The sequence below is a fragment of the Neocloeon triangulifer genome, unplaced genomic scaffold (assembly GCF_031216515.1).
Source record: "Neocloeon triangulifer isolate White Clay Creek 2 clone unplaced genomic scaffold, ASM3121651v1 ptg000017l, whole genome shotgun sequence".
Lineage (NCBI taxonomy): Eukaryota > Metazoa > Arthropoda > Insecta > Ephemeroptera > Baetidae > Neocloeon > Neocloeon triangulifer.
The window spans coordinates 6,435,258-6,458,570 of NW_026775559.1; the positions used below are offsets into that span (position 1 = coordinate 6,435,258).

At 35.3% G+C, this 23,313-nt stretch overlaps 4 protein-coding genes and 1 long non-coding RNA gene across 15 annotated transcripts in view; 2 read left to right on the plus strand and 3 right to left on the minus strand.

The window, feature by feature from the left end:
- Nucleotides 1–468: 468 nt before the first annotated feature.
- On the plus strand, nucleotides 469–14,511 carry LOC132203703 (PDZ domain-containing protein 2-like). The gene is made up of 7 exons (XM_059631655.1): nucleotides 469–582; nucleotides 9,129–9,253; nucleotides 9,746–10,089; nucleotides 10,914–11,342; nucleotides 11,889–12,153; nucleotides 14,080–14,212; nucleotides 14,271–14,511. Exons 2-7 carry the CDS (start codon nucleotides 9,133–9,135, stop codon nucleotides 14,272–14,274), a joined length of 1,296 nt encoding a protein of 431 aa, XP_059487638.1. The 5' UTR covers nucleotides 469–582; nucleotides 9,129–9,132; the 3' UTR covers nucleotides 14,275–14,511.
- Nucleotides 14,512–14,517: 6 nt separating this feature from the next.
- On the minus strand, nucleotides 14,518–17,514 carry LOC132203702 (uncharacterized). Its single transcript, XM_059631653.1, has 12 exons — nucleotides 17,340–17,514; nucleotides 17,198–17,279; nucleotides 16,983–17,144; nucleotides 16,838–16,929; nucleotides 16,626–16,781; nucleotides 16,345–16,468; nucleotides 16,074–16,280; nucleotides 15,804–16,013; nucleotides 15,368–15,495; nucleotides 15,144–15,314; nucleotides 14,932–15,091; nucleotides 14,518–14,870 (listed from the first exon to the last, which is right to left on the minus strand). Exons 1-12 carry the CDS (start codon nucleotides 17,352–17,354, stop codon nucleotides 14,635–14,637), a joined length of 1,743 nt encoding a protein of 580 aa, XP_059487636.1. The 5' UTR covers nucleotides 17,355–17,514; the 3' UTR covers nucleotides 14,518–14,634.
- A 90-nt stretch (nucleotides 17,515–17,604) lies between these two features.
- On the minus strand, nucleotides 17,605–20,543 carry LOC132203701 (uncharacterized). Its single transcript, XM_059631652.1, has 3 exons — nucleotides 20,390–20,543; nucleotides 17,915–19,881; nucleotides 17,605–17,859 (listed from the first exon to the last, which is right to left on the minus strand). The coding sequence occupies exons 2-3, from the start codon at nucleotides 19,863–19,865 to the stop codon at nucleotides 17,747–17,749; spliced, it is 2,064 nt and encodes a 687-aa protein (XP_059487635.1). The 5' UTR covers nucleotides 19,866–19,881; nucleotides 20,390–20,543; the 3' UTR covers nucleotides 17,605–17,746.
- Nucleotides 20,544–20,866: 323 nt separating this feature from the next.
- Nucleotides 20,867–21,630, plus strand: LOC132203704 (uncharacterized). Its single transcript, XR_009442464.1, has 3 exons — nucleotides 20,867–21,025; nucleotides 21,100–21,195; nucleotides 21,261–21,630. It is a non-coding gene; the product is annotated as an uncharacterized LOC132203704 (long non-coding RNA).
- The window catches only part of LOC132203699 (multiple C2 and transmembrane domain-containing protein), a 36,188-nt gene continuing 34,491 nt past the window's right edge, over nucleotides 21,617–23,313 (minus strand). The window contains exons 19-21 of one of the 11 annotated variants that reach the window (XR_009442462.1): nucleotides 23,218–23,264; nucleotides 22,831–23,038; nucleotides 21,618–22,779 (exon numbers count right to left, since the gene is read on the minus strand). Coding sequence is in view for 9 of the 11 variants with exons in the window: in XM_059631644.1 (XP_059487627.1) it covers nucleotides 23,082–23,264 (183 nt within the window). In the remaining 2 variants the exon portion in view is untranslated. Of the gene's footprint in view, nucleotides 23,299–23,313 lie in introns of all 11 variants that reach the window. The other 10 variants (XM_059631645.1, XM_059631647.1, XR_009442463.1 and 7 more) reach the window with 10 other exon arrangements.

Here is a 23,313-nt window from a genome sequence, read left to right on the forward strand (position 1 = left end):
CAAATGATATAAAATGCTCTACACGTGAGGGAGTCACTCAATATAGGGAAATTTCAAACTAAATTGCAAATTATATGCTGCTCAATAAATTAAAAAATTATATTTTCAGACGTTTTTAATATTTTTATATTTATTGGTAAATAAACCGAGTAAAAATTTTAATTATCCTATTATTAACACCAATAATAATTTTTTTTATTATTAATAAAAAAATTATTAATAATGAAAATGAACTATGTATTTTATTAGTGAGAAAAGAATTATAAAATATCAAAAATATGTATTAATATTTTTTTAAATAACTAAAATTTAAACATAAAATAATATTGTGTGCCACATCACAACCAAAATTTGAAAGTATTTTTCAACTATTATGTTTTTAAACTAATTTGATGTGCCATTTGTACGCAGCCCATACTGCAGTTGTCTCTGGCTGGTGGGCACTCGTCGTCGGCACTGTGTTGTGGTTCTCAGTGTGCGCTCGGTCTCTGTGGCAACCAGGCGCGGCTGGCGTTGTTTGTAGCAGGTGCAGCGCAAGTGGACCCCGCGATTTTTCTCTCGTCCCACGAAACCCACGTTCAGGTGCGTGCAAACTCATTAATTTACATAAAAAATAATCTGTCAATTTGCCTCGGCTGAGATGCCCGCATGAAATTTTTTGCCCCTTTTGTTTGATACGTTTTTTGCAAAGCCGGCTGAGAACACAAATAGAGGAGAGTGGATCAATGAGAGACGCACGCGCTTCCCTTGACCATTATAACTCTTTTCTGATCGAAAACGTCGTTTTTTGCATCAGCCACACTCTCTGCGGTCTTTCCGTTTTCCTTGATATATTCGCAGCCGCCTCTCATCAGGCAAAAAATTTACAATATTATTATTATCAAGAGGGGACCTCTTAAGTTTGCGCGTGACCTTCAGCCGCGACGGACTGTGATTTTTTTGGCCGACATCGATGCACACTGGATTATTTTTATTTTTTCTCGGTATGCGATTCGCGTGCTCCGGTTTTGCAATTATGTTTTTAACGAGGGAGATGAGCCAGAGTTTTACTGTTGCGCCAGATTTGTTTGAATAATTTTGAGGACGAGTGGATTTCTTAATTTTCGTTCTCTAGGTCCGTTACCATCAGCATGATTACAGAATTTAATTCAGAAATTGCATAAGAAAGTAAGAATAATATTTCTTTAATTAGGTTTTGATGGGAAGAGAAGATGATTTAACTCATTGCCGTTGAAAACCAACTCATGAAAAATTATTATTTTATCTAATGAGTAAGGGCAAAAAAGGATCCATTTTGAAAAATTAATTCATGTCAAAATTAATTTTTGTCCAATGTTGAATGAAAGGAGATTTTAAATGAATTAAACAGTTAAACAGCATAATTTTTTTTATTGTGGTAGAATTTTAAATTCAAATTTTTTTTAATCAGCGCTGGTTTAGCATCCATCAGTTATATTGTTTTGTTAATATTTATTTTTTCCAAACAATTGATTTGAAAGGCAAGAAAAAAATAGCACGCAAGTGGAGCGAATCGAGTGTGATTACATTTAACTCTGTGCTTACAAGCTTGAAAAAGAAAATCAAGATTAAAGCAAATTAAGTTATCCCCTTTTGATCAAGTGCAATTCAACGCTTTTATTATTTCACGCCACACCGCGTCAATTCCTAATTGCGGCGCGAAGTAAAAACGTCCGCGTCTTCTTTCCCGATCACTCTCTCGAGCGCGGCAGATCATTTAATTTTATATTTTTCATAAAACGCGTGTGTACTTATTATTATTATTATTTCCCCGCCGAGCTGCAGTTGCATTAATGAAAATGAGTGTGGGACTTGATGGCATTTAAAAGTTGTTTGTTTGTGGAGGTTTGCTGGCTTGGCTGGCAATCGAGCGAACGAGAAAAGTGGCAGCCCTTGACTTTGAAACCAAAAGCCAGTGAGCCGTGAAAGTGCTAAGAGCAGATGACGCACCTGGCCAGCGCGCGCGTTCCTCTCTCGCAGGCACAGATTTTTCAGCCTCTCCGCATCTCTGCAAATATTCGACCGGCACTTGCACGGATTCCTCCGCTCTCTTCAAAACACACTTCGAGCCTTAAAGAAACTAAATATTTATCTTCAAACGCTCGAGAATAAAAACTAAAACGCAGTTAGGCCCATTAGAAAAATATCAGGCTCATTAAGATAGAGAAAATTCCTCTTAATTATATTGGCATATAAAAGTGTAGCTGCGGTTGACAAGAAACTGATGAAAAGTCATTAAGAAATTCTTAGCTATCTTTTAATCAGCGCGCGGTGTCCCAAAAAGCGCGAAATGTGGAACACTTTTTTAGAGGAATTCAATTTTAGGATACCGTTTCCAGCTAAAATTTAATCCCACAAAAATATATAAATAAATAAATATTTAATAAAGTTTTTTTGTTATAAAATTATTTTACGGACACTATTTATCGTTAAATTTATTCCTGATAAAAAAGCTGATTTAATTGCTACTATTATATCGTAATCAATTTCGTAGCCACCTCATTTTAATCTAATCTTTTGATATAGACTTGAAAAATAAATTATGACTTATTCAAATAAAAGCTACATTATAGTTTCAATGAAAAATGAATAACCAGCAATATGCTTGAAATAATAGTGGAATATTATAAATTATGTATCAGTTATAGAAAAAGGAGCCTTTTATTTAAGCGCTTAATTCATTGTTTTTATGCATGGCGAGTGTTAATTTCATACCAATTATCTCATTCTCTTCTGTTTTTTTTTTCTGAAAAAATTTTAGTTAAAATTTTTTCTAACTAATATAAATTATTTATTCCAGTGAATTTTTCAAATTATTATATATTTAAAATTTACAATTACTTCGTGATTTTTATGATATAATACATTGAAACAAAATTGAAATTATTTTTAATATTTTTATTTTAATTGTTGTAACTAAGAATTAAATAAAATAAAATATATTTGCTACAGACTTTTAATTGTAAAGGCTTTGATTAAAAACCAAACTATTTTTTAAGGTTCCTCACAATCTTCTAAAGAAAATGCCCTAAAATTAAGACTTATACTTTTCCGAAAATATATTGAAACAAAAATTATACAATGATGGCAATGGCCTAGAGCTCCATTTAGAGGCTGCCATCTAAAGCACAAAGCAATCAGAAGCCGCAGTGTGTCTAGTGAGGTGTGAAAAGAAATAATTATTATCCATCCCGCGTCTCTCCCCAAAAAGACAAAACGGACACGTTTTCGTGTTGTTTATATTATGTTTTGAACGAGGTTGCTCTGTTCCGCCAGAGCGAACCAAAAGTTACACAGAGAGCGCGCGGCTGGGCCCATTTCGTGATTCGGAAGCCGTACGAATCGGGCGCAGACACGCAAATGCAACCAGAAAGCGGCACACACGGAGAGAGAAAAAATCGATCGCAAATTATTATTACTGTAAAAATAATTCACTCCTCTTCAGATGATGGTCCAAACAAATGAGACGCACTTGGTTTTACGACGTCTGAACAAAACGAATGAGCAGCTCGCTTAATGGTCTGGAAAGACGTGGTTTTTAATTTTATAATCGCATAATTTTCAAGTAGTTTTTCAACCAGCAGCTTCTCCTCCGTTTATTATTATGTTTTTTTTTTATATATTCACTTACTCTGGGTTCGTCGTCGTGATTCTTCATGCACGCCAAACTTGGAGATGTTGCGAGTTCAAAGAGGCGCTTGTTCAGATGAGACTACTTTTTTTAATTAGCAGGCGCAGCCGCCGGTTGGAATCAGCAGACCAAAAATCTACAAGCATGCTAATGTGATCCACGCGAGCATGCGAAAATGAAAGCAAATTAATTGATCGGACCGCGCTTATTACGCCTCTTTGGCTTCTCTTCGTAATTTGTGTAATTTGTGTTCACCTAGGAAATGAAGAAGGCTCTTTCAGTGATGGACGATTTTAAGCCTTGCCGAGTTTTGTCCTTAATTAATCGAAGTAACAAGGCGATACTCTAACCTAGTCAACAGACCGTGCATGAAGAACTAATGCATCTGCAAGCAAATAAAATTGTAAATTTATTTTAAAAGATTTTTGAAAAAATTATTTTTGAAATACTTTCACTAAATTGTGTTTAAGAAAATATAAATTTTTTTTAATTCTTTTACTAATAATTAATTTATTTTTCTGCAATTAATTAATTTTATTGAATAATTTTGTAATGTTAATGGATCTTGTGGCATCAATAAAGACAATATTAAATTTTAATCAACAATTAAAAAATTATATAAACTGAAAATTGAAATTTTTCATGAAAATTTATCACTGTTCAAAGGGTCATATCAAGGAATGCATAATTGGAGTGTGACTGCCACGGACATTATTAAAGAAACTTGAAACTACCGTTCTCATATTTGGAGATGCAACTTTGATTGCGACAAAAAACCAATGCTCTCCTATTAAAACCGTCAGAAAAAAATGTGTCCATCAGGACTAAAAAAGCCAGTTCGCCCTTCACGCCTGAACTGGCTCGATGTATATATTCATTCCTGCCCGGTGCGGATAGTTAGTTTTATTTTTTTTTGTCGCCGCTCGAATGTTTCCTTCTCGCGCGCTCACAGACCGCAAGAGATGAGAATTTTATATCCTAATAATTTCCAACGTGCGATGGAGGAGAGAGAGAGACATTTGTGCCGGGATTACGCCGCGAGATGAGAATCCCGAGATAATTTTCCCGCAGCTCTAGTGCTTCGATTTCATCTTTGGCCCCTACGCTGCGGTCACTTTTTGTCTACGTAACGATTTATCTGCAGCGAGGCAAAGGTCGAGCCTTACATAGCGATAGAAGAAAAGTGTAACATTAAAATAAAACGCAATATTCTGCGAATCGTGTTTAAATTGCGTTTAGCAGCTGCTTTCAAAGGCACCGCAATTTGATACTAAAACAACACTTTTTTATAATTTTATTTCTTCCTTCTTTAAAAATGCGTATGTTTTTTTTTTTTTTATCAACAAACCACAATTGCTGGAAAGGTTTTTTCTTATAAATAAAATAAAAGATTTGAACTTTTTGTCTTTTAACATTATATTGTTAAGAACCCTGAAATTCCAATTTGGAAAAAAATTATTTGATCTTTTTGTCAAGTTAAGCTAAATACTTTTAGCACTAGAAATCTAAACAAAATTTATAAGCAATTAATTGTAAGAAATAATTAACAAAATACAATTTAATTAAATTTCAGCAAATCACTAAATTATCTTGCTTGAAAATTATTGCCCAAAATAGAATTAAAATAACATGGTTTTTTATTTAATGGATTTTCTGTGTAATAATTTTATTGCAGAGGTTTTAGTTAGTTATTTTTGTTAACTATATAAATCTCTGCGGAAAAAAAGATTGCTCCATTAGTGAATTGCGCCGCATAGAGCCGCAGACAAAAAGATTTTGCGGTTGTACGAACATTTTAGGAACACAAAAAGTCTCTGTGGAAACGAAAAATCATCATGTCTCAATTACTCTGGAGAGAAAGCTGCTGCACTAATGCTCATTTTCAGAATCAATTTTTGCGGTCTCACTATGAAAAGAACGGAGAAATAAGAAAGAAATTTTTAATAAGGCGAGAACATTGCGATGCAAAAAATGGTGCAGCGCTCACGTCAGGATACATCACGAGCGATCGCGTACCAAATGAAACAAAAGCGAATTTCTGGAACACGAGAGGCGGCTCTATATATTATTTCAAATCTGTACGTGGGTGCAATCAGGTGCGAAAAGATTGTTGAACACAGCACGTGAGCAAATCGAGATCTCGTCCGTCAGCCGCAAAAACGCGAGAACTCTTTCTCAGATGCCAGGAAAAAAAATAAAATTTATATGCAGCGAAGAGGAGCGTCTCGAGTTGCAAAACCGCAGCAAGAGTGAATTTTATCTGCACATGTGCGTGTTCGGTTTTGTGCGCTTTTGATTCCCACGTGATTCGCCAACAATGGCCGTGACCCTTGACGCGGTTTTTTCTTATTCTTTGGACGTTAATTGCCTTGCGTGGGAGTGTTTATACTTTTGTTAAAAAAGTCATGCAAAAAAACATTGAATTAAGATTTGTTTTAAAAGGTTAAAAATGAAATTTTTTAATTTTTTATGGTTCTATATTGATCAATAGTTTATTTAAAAATTGTTTTAAATTTATCTCATCATATTTATGTAACGAAATATTTTTTCATTTTAAAATATTAAATGTTTTACTTTAAAATATTGTATTTAAGAAAAAATAAAAAAGTTTGAAGGCCAGAAATTATTGCAAAGTATTTTACGACAAAAACATAATAAATCATAAATTGTAGTTCATTGAAATTGAGCATGTAACAAAATTAAAAATTGTTCAATTTGCATGCCCTGTAGTGTAAAATATATTATTTATGATATCAATTTAAAAATTCAATAGCTTCAACACCATATACTTCAACCAAAAATCGTTTCTTAAAACAGTGAGAGGAGTGATTGTGACGAAAATATATTTATTTTATTCTCTATTATTGACAATTAAAATTATGAGACTAATCCATGCCAATAACTTGAAATAATTGCCTCATGAGATTTGTTTTGATTGGCATGAATCTATAATAATGTTCAATTGTCCTTTTGTTGACATGCAACAACCTGCGCGTGAATAAATCTCAATAATGAAATAAATCCTGAATAATAATCGTCCACGATCTGTTGGGAAAACATTCAATTGATTTTGAAACTGATCATGTTTGTACTAACACTTTTCTTCAAATATGGGTGTCTCTCTCGCATGTACATACGCAGGCCTTGGATCGTATCGGGCGAAGCCGCGAAGAGCCGCGGGCCACGACAGGTGCCGCTCGGTGAAAGTGAAACTTGAATGCTCCCTGTGCGGTACCATGCGTTTAGTTAAGAGTACTTGTAACTCCGAATTGCTCGATTCACACACCGGCTGTCGTCGAGAAAGTGCAAGTGGACAATCAACTCGGACGCGTTTTTCCTTTTTATTTTCTCTCTCTCGCTCTAGGTAATGCTCTTGACTCTCATTCTCAATTATCCAATTTTAGTCACGGCCTCGCTCTCCGCGCTTTAATCCTCTTAAGGACAGTCTTGCGCTTTTCATTTTCTTATTCGAGTTAATTTTGTTACTATGTTAATGCGAAACAACATTCCGCGCTGTCCTACTTTGTTTGTGCTTCATTTACATTCATGCTGAGAGATACACGCTCGCAACCGCGCGCGCTTTTCATTAATAAACAACCAGCACTTTTCTGTGCGTATAATGATTTTAATCGCCAAATTATCCTTGGAAAAACGGCGGCGAACACACCTGACTGTGCATAAATGAGATCTAGCGGCGAATTTACATTTTCGTTCCTATCATATTTTGCTGGAGAGGAGATAAATTAATGTGGCGAAGGAAATAAGCATTCTTCTATTTTCTCATCGATATATCAAAAATGCAAATTATACAGTAGGCAGAGGCATAGTGATTTAAATTCATTTTGTGTTTGTGAACAAAAATCAGATACAGATACGTGAGTAGAATAGCACCATATTTCTTATGTATAGTATTAGGATTAGGATAGTCGATGATTGATTATTCCAATCTACAGGGCAAACAGGTGTGGTTTTTTTTTGTTTAATAAATTTAGAGAAGCTTAGATAAAATGTATCGGTTAAAAAAAAATTTTTTTGTGAAAATAAAAAAGATTTTAATGCTTAGAAACGGATTAAAAAACTGTATCATCATGCGTTCATTTAAAATAATATTGATTTTGATTAATTTAAAAATGAGCATTGGATATTTGATTATTAATTATTATACAATTCTGTCAACATCACTGGAAATTCAGCAGATCATGAGAGAATTTTAGCATTCTTTTTATACAATAATTATTATCTCAAGATCTTATCTGATTGAATTCCAAAATTTCTCACCCAATATTCTTCATCAGGATCAACCCGACTCCCAGCAATTAAGTTGAGGAAAACCCCTGGACAAGAAAAAATCACAGCAACAACATCAAATAATTAAATATTTTCTTTTTTATTTAATTATACTCATCAGTTATCACTTTTACTAAGTAAGCACTCTAAACTTCAATCCGCTGCGTTTATATAATCAATTATTTAACAGACAAAATAAATGAAATTGTGAACTGATCAAAAATTTGATCACAGGCTGTTATCAAAAATAATTTCAATCAAGCAGACTTACCAAATTCTAAATTTCTTATCGATTTTTACTTTTTATATATTTATTATTTCTTAAAAATTAAATATTTTATAGTCCTGTACAATAAGATCTTCTTTTAAGCTCTTTCCAAGAATGTAGTCATCAATTGCTTAAGTGATGCTGGAAATTTTACCATTACAAAGAACTAAATCCGTTTTGACCACCATGCACGCCACTATGTTTGTGCAGGTGTGCCGCGAATCCGTGATGGTTTCTTCTTTGAAATCAGCGCGCAGAAAATCAATTCTCGTCTCTCCTTGTCTAGCCCGCCTGACGGTCGCGGATGTGCTACTGCACTCAGACAAAAAGCGGCAGTATTTATTTTATTTGCCGCTGCGACATTGTGTTGTTTGTCATCAGGCATAAGCGCCTCTTTTTGTCATTACGATTCGCGTCTCGTGCTCGCCTGCGTCGCGGCTCAATTTTCCGCTCTGCATCTCGACAATCGACGTTCACGCTTTCCTGGCCGGTCTCCTGCTAACCCAAATCCCCACGAGATTTATAATGTTCCCGGCAAGGAAAGAAATGAAAAGAAGGTGAGTGAGAAAGACACAAGCGAATCGATTTGAATGCCGCAAAGAATTGCAGTTCTTTTGATTCTTATCCGTTTTGTTCCTCCCGCCTCGGGTTGGACGAACTCCAGATTTGCACGGCGTCTTCCTCATTGCTTTGTCTCTCTCATTCTTGCGGAGAAATGCTCTGAATTTGAATCATTTCAGACAGTTATGTGTTGAGCAAGGCCTTGCCTCTCTCGCAATTTGTGGCCATAGACACACCGAAGTGAAATTTACAATACTTTGCGCTCATTGCAGTTTATTGGGTTGAAATATTTTATTGCACGCAATAATGCTAACAATTTATTTCACTTTCGCTTTATTGACGTTTCATAATTCTTGATTTCAGGAAGATGCGGCTTTTCAGGAGGCGTCTCTCGGACGTCTCGCTGTCCAGCCCGGACAAAGAAGACGACTGGCAAATGGTGAAGGCGGTGCCAGCACTCGTCCTTGAAGACGCCCCGCCGAAAAAAGGTGATTATCAGACCATCAAGTAACTGCACTTTTGACCAAGTCGCGCGCTTGTTATGAAAAGTAAAACACAGAATGCTGCCAAGTGCGACCTAAATAATAATCTTAATTGGTGCTTTTTGTTCACTGTTTTATATGGAACAATTTATATTATAACTGTATTGCATCAATTTGTTTTCAATAATTATAGCCTAATTCTAATTTATTTTAAATGCAATCAAACTAACGTTATTTTTATTATCATTTTTAATGAAGAATTTAATGTATTAATTATAATTGAATTATTTTAATATTGAATACAATGAACTCCTCTAAACAAAATTTTTTAAACTTCTATTTAAAATAAAATTATTTTCCACCCTGATTTTTAACTAATTACCCAATATTATTTAAGTTTTTAATTATTTTTTGAAAATTATATCCGTTTTGTATATAAATACCAATGATTATATTTTCATTTTTATTACATTAATTCATCTTTTGTGAATTCCTTAGGCACCGTTTTGAGCACATGGGGTCGGCGAGTCGGTCGCAAATTAGAGCTGTTGAGGCGGCCAGAGACCCCCTCTAGCCGCCCTTCAACCTCCCCAGCGACCCCGCTCTTCCGTAGTTGCTCGACCTCGCAGCTGAGCTACGTGAGGGGCGACGACCCCGCCGAAGACCTAATCCAAACGCCTCCTCCGGTGCCTTCCAAAACCCTGAGCTGCGACAACTTGTCGCAAATCGGCCGCCGCTTCCCCTACGCCTTCCTGCGCTCGTCGAGACTCGCGTCCCTGCCTGAAGAACCCGGCGCAAGACAAATGCCCCGCTGTCGTCCGCACTCCATCACCTCGTTCGAGGTAATAACAGTTTTGGTTTTCAATGGGATTTTGAAGGAAGTGAAAAGGAAGCAGCGGTCAGACTTGATCAACCCGAACTAACGATTTTATTATTGCGTTGTTTTGAACGGTGAATCGGAACATCCTCTCAGATTGTTTATAACTTTTGCAATTCGCAGCAGACAGGAAGGGCTGTCGCTTTATATTCATCTTGCAGAGAATGAAAGGGAGACCTTTTGCAGCCTTGTATGGAACAAATGAAATAATCAAATTTAATAGTCATTATACACCTCGTTGCGATTCAAAAGATAATTAGGAAAGTGACATTCTGCCTTTTATAGAGAGTTTTTAAAGGTTCAATTCAACATTATTTCATTTTGGTTGGGAAGATGTTAAAATATATAATTTAATGTGATAATTTAATTATTATTATTAGTTGATTTTTTTCACAATTTAATTATCTACAATAATTTAAAAATGTTATATTTTTATTGAATACACTATAAAATTAAGTTTTGAAAAAAAAAGTTTTGAAAGATTTTGAAAAAATAAATTTAGTTATTATGTTCAGAATATTTAAATACTTTTATGGCTGATTGGTTTTCAAGAATTTTATTTACCATGCACTTGCAAAATCAAGATTTATTTGAGACTACTTTATAAGCTACATGAAACAAGCCCCCTTAAAACAATTCTTGATTGAATGATTCATAAAAGTACAAAAAATTGTTCTCCAATGAACTGATTTCCCCCTACTAGAAATATGTGTATCATTTTAAAAACGAGAATTTTGTCACACGGTGGCATTGGGAGCCTAAAGGATATAATTCGGAATTGGTTGGCAGGTGCCCTCGACCGAGTCCGGCTACGACAGTGACAGGCCAAGCAGTGAAGAAAGCAACTCGGGCGGTCGGTGCCGCACGTCCCTCTGTGAACCGCGCATCATGGAGCGCTGCGCCGCTCCACGCTTCGGCAGTTACAGGATGCCTTGCCGACCGCCGAACGGCCCCGAACTCAAGATGATTCGTCTTATAAGGGCCGCCGGCCTGCAGGCCCTTGGAATCCACGCGGCGCCGCGGCGCCAATTGGCGCTCTCCTCAGCCCTGTCGGTCGGCGACGGCTACTTTGTGACCAAACTAGAGGCAGGAGGGGTGGCTCAAAGGGACGGCCGCCTTCGACCTGGCGACGAGATCGTCAGCGTAAACGGAGCGCTGCTGCGCGGGTTGCCTGTTCGTGAGGCGCAGAGAATTCTCAGCGCCGCTGGATCTGCACAGGTCTTTATTTATTTTTTTCTTTTATTCTTTTTTTATTTTATTTAATACTATCATAATCTTTTTACCAATAAAGCTTTAGTAATTAAAAAATTAAAGTTAAAAACTTTCTATCTAAATATTATTTTTAAATCAATTTTTATTTGGAATTTGTTTAAAGTTCACATTAATTTGTTGATGAGTTATAATTTTTTAAATCAAATTTAAAATATTTTTGAATAAAAAAAAATAGATCAAAAGAATTTTGATTTATGAACATCATAGTCTTTTCATTTGATAATTTTAATTACATACAATTTGTGTTTTTAAATAATTAAACTATGCGGTTGCTCAATATTTTAAGTTAAAATTTAATAAAAATAGTCCTATCATGCTTGCATCGTTTCTGGCCGTCAGATGCAAAGTCATGCTATCTTATTATATTACTTTAAATATATATTTGGAGTTTTAATCTTTCAGAATTGAATCTAAAATCTGATCTTGTATTTATCAGGATAAAAATTTTCAGGCTTTCAACACATGTTTCATTTTTTCTCCTTCTCAATTCAGGTGGAGCTGGTGATCTCCAGGTCGCCCCCGACGTCCCATCCAGCCACCTTCACCCCCCGTTTGACCCCTGCAACGAGTCTGACCTCCATTCACTCCCAAATCGCCACCTCCTTGCTCGAAGTAAAATTCCAAAAAGGTCCTGGACACAAAAGTTTGGGCTTCAGCATTGTTGGAGGCCGAGATTCGCCCAAGGGGGACATTGGGGTCTTCGTAAAAAGTGTCTTCCCCGACGGACAGGCCGCCGAGAATCACAAACTGCTGGAAGGTACGTTTTTCTGTCCTTTTTACAGTGGGTTGAATTGCTCGGAAAAATTTGAGAGTTTTAACTCTTAAGCGCCTTGGTCATAAAAACGAATGCTAATTGCCGGGGCCGCGAAAGAGAAGAGAGTAATTACAGTCGTCAAGCAGAAATACACACACGACTTTTGAAGCAATTTGCTGCGAAAAAATTGGCATTTACGGCCCGTGATTAGCCAAAGGCAACGACCCTTCTCCCTCTTCTGCTTTAAAATCACGGCCACTTTAAAAAAATAAGATCATTGTTATTTTCACCTTTTCGTTTTCCTGTCCTGTATTTCTTTTTTGTTTCTCTCAACATAATCGAGCGGAAGTTGACGAAGATTTAATTCGCGCTAATAAACCTGCCGCACGCAGGCACGCGTGAGAATTATTTACTCTCAGTTGCGATAGTCCCTGCAGATAAACTCTTAGTTTGTTTTGGTTATCTGCCGGTGATTCACCTGTGGAGGGAGCGCGTAACGCACCATATACTATTAGCAGAAAGTAAAAGCGGATTTTATTCTTCAAAGTCGTGGCCACACACGTGCATGCAGGTGCCAAAATCAAACATTTTGATAGAGAGCGCGCCGGTCCGAGCACTAGAAGGGCCTAACCTTGAAGTGGGATAGCAACGCGGATAGGCAGGGTTTGCGCTGAAAGGAGCCTTTTTGCACACCTACTCAAAGACTCATGCTTTGCAAAGAAAAATTGACTAACCACCCACTTTGGTGATTTTCAGCATTGATTTAACAATATTCAATCTCTCCGTCCAGATCTATTCCTAGTAATAATTAATTAATAATAAAAATTAATAACTGCATAATTATTTAAATTTATTGCACACTTCAATTATTATTTTTCGTAATTTTATTTTTCAATATGAATATTTGTTAGTTTATTATATAAAAACTCCATTCACATCACCTTGTGAAATCTAGTTCACCAAATATTATGTTTCTTCATAACCATATTAAATTTCCGTCTTATGATTAAAAGGAAATATAATTAAATTGAACTTTATTCATCAAGGCTATGTTTGTTGCTGTGAGTAGAATAAATTAAGCTTTTTTTACTGATTTGATTTTTTTTCTGATTTTAAAGTGGAATAAACATAATTGCAAAAGCAATACAATATATAAATATTTATACATAAGCCCAAATTTACTTACAAATTTTGGAATTGTAAAATCCCAAACGAAGAAAATTGAATATTTTCAAGAGTTTGGAATTGTTTGATTGTTAGTCATTTCAAACAGAGATCCTGATTGAGAGGTGAAATGATTAATTAATTTTTCATCACATGTTACTCTGCTTTTGATTCCTGAAATTTATTTTGCTGACGAGACGAAAATAGTTTCATTTATATTTTTCGCATCTTTATGTTTAGGTTTTTTTTATAATATTTAACAAAATAATCATGTACCAATATATAATTCCCAATTCGCTCAGACTTAAAAAATTTCAAGAAGAAGTTTCCAGGAAACAAAGAGCAGTAGTTGAGGGAGTTCTATGACCTGCAGTCTTTCGCAATGAATTTTGCATAACGCTATTTTCTTTGTTTGCTCAGTCAGTGTAAGAAAGGCCTGAAAGAATAACTTTCCTTCGCGCGAGGCCTTAAAAGTCTAGACCCATAGAATGGAGTAATTCAATATGCTGTGTATTCTCTCATCGTCGCCTCTTTCTATGTGTCTGATGCCCGGCGTTGTTCTCCAAAATGATTTAGCCATCGATTCCCCGGGGGGAGAAACAAACCCTAGGACGTCATGCATGTCGCTCGAGGGGTGATTTCCAACCCCATTAACGCGATTAGGGCGTGTCCACACCTATCCATTACACAAATGAAGTTTCAACATAGACCGATCGATTCTCTGCAACTTTCATAAATGCAATCGCAATTTTTGATTTGTTTCAGGCGATGAGATTTTGGCCGTCAATGGTGAAGTGGTGAGTGGCCTTTCTCACGCAGAGGCGATCGGTCTCTTCAAAAGGGTAAAAAGCGGCGAGATTTGCTTACGAATTGCTCGAAGAGGACCAAGGACTCCAAGGTAAAATTCTGCAAGTTTATATTGGATCAAAATTAATTTTTTTAAATTCAAATTTCAGTTAAATTTGAGTCTTCAAAATAAGGTCAAACACTGCAGATTGAGAAGTTTCTAGTCACCACCGGCCAGACAAGAAGGCCAGCAGCTCAACAACTAAAGAAAATTATAGATATTTGTAGAGTTTTTATAAATAATTATTAATTATTGGCCCTTAGTGCAATATTGCTTTTTAAAGTTAAGGTTGTAATTCTTCCGTTTTATGTTGAAAAAGAAAAAATATTAAAAATCTACTGCCAACTTTATTCAGGATTTTGTCTCATTTGAAAGAATTTTTTTTATCTTTTTCTTAAATAATGTTTCTTTAATTTTGCTGTAAAAATGAATATATTGGTTAAAAAAATGTTTCTATCCCACAGAAAAAAAATCTATCCCGTTTGGGTTGCATTGGCCCTCAGCTCCGGCAATTTCTCTAAAATCCAGTTGACATATTGCGCAACGTCAGTGAACAGAGCGTACGCCGAGTGGTCACAAACATCCTTTGATCCGTTGTTCAGTCTTTTACTCTTGGCGGAACTGACGATGCCTCTCAGGAAAAATCTGCGAAGGTTTTGGTTAAAGGTGATCAAGCCGCCTCCACTATCTCCGTTGCAAACGCTTGTTCCTGTACACAAAAGACAAAATTAATTTCATCTTTAAAAAAAAAATAATTATAAGAAAAATACCATTTATAATTCCAGCACAAAAATTGCTACAATAAGACAGTTTATCTTGATAGAACATCCTATTGGCTTTAAAACACTCTTTGTGGTGAATAATTGGGATTTCCGCCATGATCAAAGCTGCCGACGTTTCAAATGACTCCGTGTATCCCCAGCCAACAACCTTTTGACTCAAAATTAATTATTCTTGCATGAAACAAAACGTGGAAATTCACAGTTCCGAGTGACCCAGCAACAGTACTGATGGATGAATTCCGATTCCACAAGCAAGCGGGCTTCACGTGTTCTGTGGATGTGTCAAAGGGCGATTCAACGACAATCAAAGCAATGTCATTGAGCTCCTTTTGTTCCGCATTGTACTTTTCGTGGATAAAAATTTGCTTCACCTGTATGAAAAAAATTGGCAATATTTTTTACACATCAATTATCAGTATAATACCTTTCTTATTTGTCTCGAACTTTCATTTGACGTAGGAAGTGACCTATTAAAAACTCCCATTGCAACCTCAACTTCAAACTTGTCAAGAGTAGTGACTGTTATTCCTTTTGCTACCAGGCAGTGTGCCGCTGAAATTTTAATAATTTTGAATTACTAAAATTGCAAAGTTGATTCTTCATGTATAGTTATTATTATCAAATATTGTATAAATTTCAGCGCTCTATTTTATAGGACAAAATCCTGAAAAATATAAATTAGGAACTTCAATATTTTACATTTTGTTTTCTTTTTATAAAAAAACATAGAATGAGTCTTATTAACCTCATTGTCTTTTTAAGGTTAAGGAAACCAACTTTTTTAGAGAGCAATTTCATTTTTTTTTAAACATTTTTGGCCGATTGGCAAACTTCGAAAAAGTAAAAAAATTATTACATACCTGTGACGATTGCTCTATCGGAAATCAATGTTCCGCCGCAAAGATCCTGTTGCTGAAAATTTTGATGGTCATAGTAATTGGTACCCACGAAAGCATGCCAAGGGTGCGAGCTAATTCTGTACACAGGATCTCCACTGACAATCAGTTGAGTGGTGATAACAGGTTTTCTACCACAATGTGGGAAACTTAAGTTCTCATCTCCATGGAATTCTTTAAAATTAAATAGTTTAGCACAACTAGTAGAATAATAAGTAAAAATATGTTTTCTACTTGGAGGTGGCAGTGGTTCAGGCTCTGGATCCAAGGAGTACAAATCAGAAACCACGCTTACGATGTATGCGGTCTCATCTGCAAGATTGATGGCGACTGGAGAATGATGGTGAGAATTGAAAACGTCCAGAAATTGCCCTCGTAAATAAAACCGAGAATTAACTTTCATGTAGAGCAATTCGTCTGTTGAAAATAGCGGCATTCGATCTAAATTAAAATTAATTCATTTGTTATTTAAGCATATTTTTTACTGTAGCAAAAAATAAATTACCAGCAGGAGTGACACAAATAATGTTGGTAGAGTTGAAAGTATCTCGATGCTCCTTAGTTTTAATTAGTGCATTGCAGTGTGAAATATTTTGGGGGTAGAATTTTGCAGCCACTACTTCGTCGTCCTATTATTATAAATTATCATTTTTAAAAGTGACCGTTTTAAAAGTATTTAAATATATATTTGCACTATGCTGATCAGCATTTTTATCTTAAAAACTTTTCTATGCTACATGGAAAAATAAAATAAAAATAAAATACTATTCCTTTCTAGTTCAATACCTCTGTATCAGAATTCAGATATGAGACGTAGAAGGCCTCTCTAGGCTCTTCCTCAAAATTGTATAGACACACTGGCTTGATTTTGTCTTCAAAACTGTTCAAATCAGCAGGAAACGTAATAACTGAATAATTATCTTGAGCGAAAATGTGGCTAACCTGTTAAAAAAAATTTTTAGTATCTTTAATAAAATCAAATAACAAAAAATCCTTACGTTGACGTAGACACTTGGTGCGTTTCTATAATCTGTTTTTATGCCTGCTAGATAAACGGTGACGCCAGATGAATATTTGCACGAAGTAGTGCCTAAAAATAATGAATAAATAAATATTGACTTTGTATTACCTTTATTCTCATACCATGCAGAACAGCTCTTTGTGAAACAACCACGCCGGGTGCTATACAAAGGTCCTCTTTAAAGAAGACCACGACATCCCACGGAAAGCTGGATACAAATTGCAATTTGTTCTCCACAACCCCACAATTTTCAGTACTTGTATTTTCAGTTGTTCCGAAGTAAACTGCAATTTTCCATTGATATATTATTTAAAATGAAACAAAAAAAATTACTTACGTGGGCCAGATGGAACTGATCTATTTGTGCAATCGGAATGGGCACGATCACAGAAAATCAAAACCACAAAAATGTAAAAAGCCTATTGACAGAAAAACCAGTGTAAAATTAGAAAATGGAGAGTTCTTTCAAAAAATCTTACTCTTCTGACTGCCATAGCCCATAATAATTACACTGTGCGAGGACGAGTTGATTCTCCTAGCGAGCAGGTGCGTCGACTGCAACCTTTGATATTTCTTGAAGGTCCTTTTCCCCCTCGTATTTAAAACGAGACATCTGGTAGAAAACGTTTCAGTTGCTATCCTTATTTTTGACACGCAAAGATTTTCTGTTTAGTGTTTTAAAAGCCCTTTTTTGACATTTTTCCAAAATTAAATCTTTCATAATTATTTTTAAGATTACTAAATCAATCCCTGTATAAATTTGATTTGCAGGTGTTTTTTTAATTAATTAATAATATTATTAACATGGTAGTAAAATAAGGGAAAATCATAATATTTTATTAGGCATAGCAAAATATTTTATTAATGTTTTTTTTAAATCACTGTTTTAATCACATTCAAATTTCCATTGCTGCAGCGAATCCCTTGAGCCCCTTTTAATATCCACACAATTATTTGATCCCGCGCACCTCCTTGTAGTTCCTGTCAAGTAGAGACCATCTAAAAAAATACTTGATTAATTTAATAAAAAAGCAACGTCCTTCTTAAAATTTACCGGCGTAGTAAAGTTTTATGAATTCTTCACCAACTCCTTCGATCTTCCACTTTTCGTCGCTGTGGCCTGACCAGCCTTTCCAGCCGTCCCGAGTGCCATAAGCTGTCGGCAACCCCAAACCGTGGTGCAGATACGAATTCATTTGAAACCTATTTTGCAGGAGTAATTGTGCATCCTCGTAATCGATTTTAATCGTCCACTTGATGTTGCTTCTCTGCTGCTCGTTTTCACCAGCAGTAAAAATGAGATTAAAATTTTCAGTGCGCGCATTTTGTTCGGAGCAAATTAAATTCTCGCCAGTGGACTTATTCTTGATTTTGCAGCTCTCGGTTTTGTTCCACAAAATTTTTTCGATCCAAATGGGAGCCAGCAACTTGGCCGTTTCACATTTTCTCTGGAATATGTGGCCCTCTTGGGAATACTGAGGGTGCGTCATTACAGTTTTCAAGTGGTGGAAGACGCGAAACGCGTCAAAACTGTTTACTTCGTCAAACATCCGTAACTGCCGAATTAAACTGTGCAGAAAAATGTGAGAGTATTCAAAGGAATTCAATTTTTTATAAAAACTGATTAAGCTTCGGAGCTTTTCTGGTTTGCCTTGGTACTGGTTTTCAATCAAATCCGGCAGCATCCACTTCATGGAAAGCGGGTGGCTGTAAATTTTTCCGATCAATGGGCGCCACGATTTTTGGTCATCGAACATTTTATAAAATAAGTCTAAATGAACTTCTTTGTAATCTTCGAGACCATTCAAGACATTTACACATTTGCGTTTAAATAAAATGTCTTCCGTTTTAAAGTTGGGCTCCTCGTCAATAGTTTTTCTCGTGAAGAGGAACACCTGAAACGCTTCAATAGACGAGGAGTCGTGCAGCTGCTGAATTTTTTCGTAAATTGCTTCCATCACAATACATTGATTGCCGATACTGGATAATTTTGACGCTGCTTGGATCATGAAGTCAATCGAAGACTCAAAATAGCTTTCCAGTTTTTTGGTCGTTAATTCAGGCAAAAGTTTTTGCAATTTTTCAGGGGCAAAGTAATCTTCAGCATTTTTTAAAGAATCGTAACTTTGATTTTCCAAATCGTTCAAAAGTTTCAAGACCAATTTATTCTTATGCTCGTAGACTTCTCTTATAAGAAAGGATAATCGTCTTCTGAAATCTACACTTTGCTCCCCGTAGTTTTTTTCATCCATCACAGACTCGATCACATAGTACAGGTGTAAAGTCTCTAAATCTTCCTGTTTTTTCTGATCATTTATTGCCCAAAATATACTCTGTGCCACTGCATACGAAATTTTGCTTGCTTTTAAATGGCTGGCGAAAAGTAGTGATTTTTTTATGCTGTCTTTTATGAAGAAGTTCATTTTCATCGCGACATTTTCCATCTCTTCTAAAGTGAGTCTTTCCGTCGAGCGGGTCAACAAAGCGGCAGCTTCCTTGTAATTTTCTTCGCGAATCTTAGACTTGACCAGTGGTAAAACGTCGTCAATATTCTGATTCGCGAGCGTCTCCTCATAAAGTCTTTTGTAAAGATTGTCAATGGACGGTTTCAGTTTCTTCAGAGCCGTTCTCGAAGTCCATTCGGAACTTTTGATCATTTCATTCAGACTCCTTCGCACAAGCTCAAATTTTGAGTCCACGCAAGCCACTCCAGTTTCATTTTCGCACTTGTTATTATCATTCCGGTCCAATTCTCTGAGCGATGTGAGAAGGTTGTAGAATTTTCGCCAACAAACTTTTTCCGGCTCAAAAGCAGTGCTCTGCGGTTTTTGCTCCACGTTTTTCCCACCTAATCGTTCATTAGTTTCAAATGACCTGATCGTTGCGTTTAGCAGAGCAATGTGTTTTTGATTGAGGTTGCACAAATTCGGATCTGGATCGCACGATATGGTGTTCAAAACCAGCAAAGACGCAGTTACCAAAAGTCCTTTAGTTGACAGCAACATGATATAGATTCACGACCTATGGTAAAATAAGAATTAGAAACTAATGCACAATTTTGTCAATTTTTCTTAACTGCTTTATTATTAAACTATTGCAAAGATAAATAAAATGTATATTTTATTTTTAATATTATAAATTATTGTCTATTTATTATTTTGAAAATTTTTAATAGGTTTTAAATTAATAAAATAAATATTACCGTTTATTTAAAATTAATTAAAAATTTATAAACATAATAATTGCATTTGGTAGATTTGAAATTTTAAATACAATTAAAGTAAACAGGTCAAAAATAAAAAATGTTAATAAAACAAGGTTAAATTATTAATTTCTTATTTTCATTATTTTATTTAATAAAAATTATATAATTATATTGTTTTTAATTTATAATACCACTTATTACAGTGCCAAAAATAAAATCTGATTTACTTTTGAGCAGTCACGTATTAATTATAGCAATATCAGGCTCTAAAATTTAATTTAATGAAAAAAAATTATTAAAAAAATATTATGGACAGCATAATACCTTAATTTGCAGAGGTATCCTAATAATTTTCAATCGTGGTTCAAGACGAATATTTGGTGTCGACTTAACTTGGCTGGTGTTTTCCTCTCCAAGAGAGCTATTATGACTATACTCGAGCCTTCTAATTTAATTGACATGAAACCGGTTTGTCGGGGTCACCTCACTTTCAGAGCTACGGTCAAAACGCGCGAGATGGCCCCAGGTTCTTGAACATTCTAATTTTAATTATTGTGTACCTGTCTGTACCTTACTTTCAGCATTTTAGCCTTATTAGTAATTATACCTAAACAAATTTGTCCAAGTTTTATGTATATTTTAGCTCAAATATTGCGAAAAGGAAAATTTGAAGGATTTAATTTTATCAAGATCCCTATCGTAATAAATTAAATTGCCTTTTTGAAATCACATTAATCATTATAGATTGAGAGCAGCTACTCTGACTTGTTTGTTTGTCGCTTTAATTAATCACTCGACACTCAAGAGTCTTTGTTCTGCAGCGCTGTGCAGCGCTTATCAAAATTAAAGTGCAGAGCAGCTTTGATAATAAAACAACTCACCGCAAAGGATTATTAGCAGTTTCCTTAATCATGGCACGGACGCACATACTTGTGCTTGCCGTGGCGTTTACGCTCGCAGGTATTATTAACTACTTCTTTTACATTAGTATTATTATAACGGATGCATTGTATCAAATGTGGAAATATTTGCAGCTCTTGTCGGTGCGGGGAAAGTTGAAAAAACGATAGGAAAACTTAATTTTTCCAAAGATGTGGATGGGAAAATTAAATTGACTGTTAATAGGAAGGGTAAATTATTTTAAATATTAAAATGAAATTTACTATAATGTGATGTACACTTTTGAAATTGCAAGTCGGAGACGTTTCGTTTGACTTGGGTCAGAATTTCAATTCTGGTGGCACCTGTCATGGATGAAGGGGCTGTTTCGAGGGACATCTACCTTCCAGACGGTATTTGGCGCGACATGAATACACAGCAAGTGTACGTTGGCCCAAATTGGCTCCGAAACTATCCTGCTCCTTTAGACACCCTGCCCTATTTTGAGATCGCTGTTATGAACGGCGCGATCAATGTTGCCACAAACATGGCACTCACGACTTTGCTTTTTGTAGCAATTTTTCTTTTGAATTAAAGAAATTAACATAGGCAAAAGTTTTTTTTACTTTGTGCTTGTATTATTGTATTTTTAATAAACAATAAAAATTTCATATACAAACAGACAATGAAGTTTGACATTAAAGAGCTCAATATAATCATCGATTATACAATAGACTTGTTGACACATTAAATAATCAACCTTTTGTTTCCTTTTAAAACGACGTCTTTTTATGTTAATAATTTCGTTTATAACATTGTTTATAAATACTTTGTCTGACTGTCAATTCAATAATTAATTACATGTGACGATGAATTTGAGTGGAGGGATCATTCATTTAGTCAACAGGCGAATTTAATACACATTCAAAGTTAAAATGCAACAACAATTAAGCACGTCGCTTTTTAAAAATCACAAATTGATGTGGTACACAGAAAAAGCCACTTATAGGTTTGGTTTTAAAAGTACGCAGTCAAAAAATGCCACCAATTGTAAATTTCAAATATTTTGAACAGCTCACATTTTTTCTTACATGCGATGTTAAGTAGCTCGATTTCCATAATAAATTATTATTTTTTAAGGAAAGACACTCAATTAGCACAAATTTATTTTTCCCCGACTTTTCATTTAGCATAAAAATGCTCTTCAAAAAAATTTTAACGCAAAATGGGATCTTCCATACACGCTAGCTCAAAAACTTTGTCTCACTTTTAATTTGTGGAATTTGACATTAATTTCTTCTGTGTCCTAATTTTTTGTCAAATTCTTTTTATAACTCTTCATGACGAGATTAAAATGGGAGTGTACAATCACAAAATACAAGAATCGATCAACACACACTTGATGCAGATGAGAGAAGAGAGATTATTTTGTCGCTTACTATTTTGTTCCATTACATGATGAGACGCGGAAGAAGAGTTTTGTTAGAATACACGAGTTGTCTCTCTGGAGGATTAATGGCTATAGATCAGGAACACACATGGAATTTTATACAAGTCATTTCAAGAGAGGATATTTGATTTTCACAGTAAATTTTAGTAAGAAAAAGTCCGCAGCTATATTATGTAGGATTGATCACCGCAAATGTCCAAGCACAATTATTATACGAGAGACATAATGGAATGATTTGGTTCGATATATTGTTCTCTAATGAATGAATTGAATTTTCGCATGAGGGTTTTTGATCGACTTTTTGTACCAAGAAGCATCTGCAAATTCAGCGAAATTTTTGTCATTACATTTTAATATATTTCACGGGAATAAACGTTGTCCAGCCCTATTTATAAAAATCACATATGGAAACGAAGAGAGATTTAATTAAAAATACTTCTTTGTCTTTGGTGGTTTTCTCTTGAATCACAATTATATTCGCAATTGTTTGTGTTCAGCAGCAGATATAAGCAAGAGGCCTGCGGTATTTCCAACGTCAAGAGCATTTTTCCAGCGCCTTAGGACGCCTTGTGCTTCTTGCGCGGGTCGCGTCTCCGTTCTGTCGGATCATTGATCGAATACGGCTTGAGTTCCCGGCAAGCCAACTGAAATAAGTGCACTGATGAGTACAACTTTATTTTCCCTCACTCAATGGATGCAGGCTTGGAAGCAAAATTTAAAATAAAAAATAAAAAAAATAGGAAGAAAAACAGCATATGGGTTTGAAGAAAAGCCAGAAAGTACCGCACCGCCTAAAGCGAAAAATAAAAGTTGAACAAAATACTTATGCTTTGGTTTCTCGCCACAAACACCTAATTCTTGAAACAAAATCTACAGATTGAAAAAAAATCAAAATATTTTTTCTCTATATTAAAGTAGC

Coding starts and splice junctions, on each gene's coding strand:
- LOC132203703 (XM_059631655.1), top strand. CDS start 9,133: ATGCGGCTTTTCAGGAGGCGTCTCTCGGACGTCTCGCTGTCCAGCCCG. Junction 9,254..9,745: donor AGACGCCCCGCCGAAAAAAG/GTGATTATCAGA, acceptor TGAATTCCTTAG/GCACCGTTTTGAGCACATGG. Junction 11,343..11,888: donor GCGCCGCTGGATCTGCACAG/GTCTTTATTTAT, acceptor TTCTCAATTCAG/GTGGAGCTGGTGATCTCCAG.
- LOC132203702 (XM_059631653.1), bottom strand. Junction 15,496..15,803: donor CGATAGAGCAATCGTCACAG/GTATGTAATAAT, acceptor TTAAAATTTCAG/CGGCACACTGCCTGGTAGCA. Junction 15,315..15,367: donor GTTCGAGACAAATAAGAAAG/GTATTATACTGA, acceptor TTTTTCATACAG/GTGAAGCAAATTTTTATCCA.
- LOC132203701 (XM_059631652.1), bottom strand. CDS start 19,865: ATGTTGCTGTCAACTAAAGGACTTTTGGTAACTGCGTCTTTGCTGGTT. Junction 17,860..17,914: donor CATAAAACTTTACTACGCCG/GTAAATTTTAAG, acceptor GTATTTTTTTAG/ATGGTCTCTACTTGACAGGA.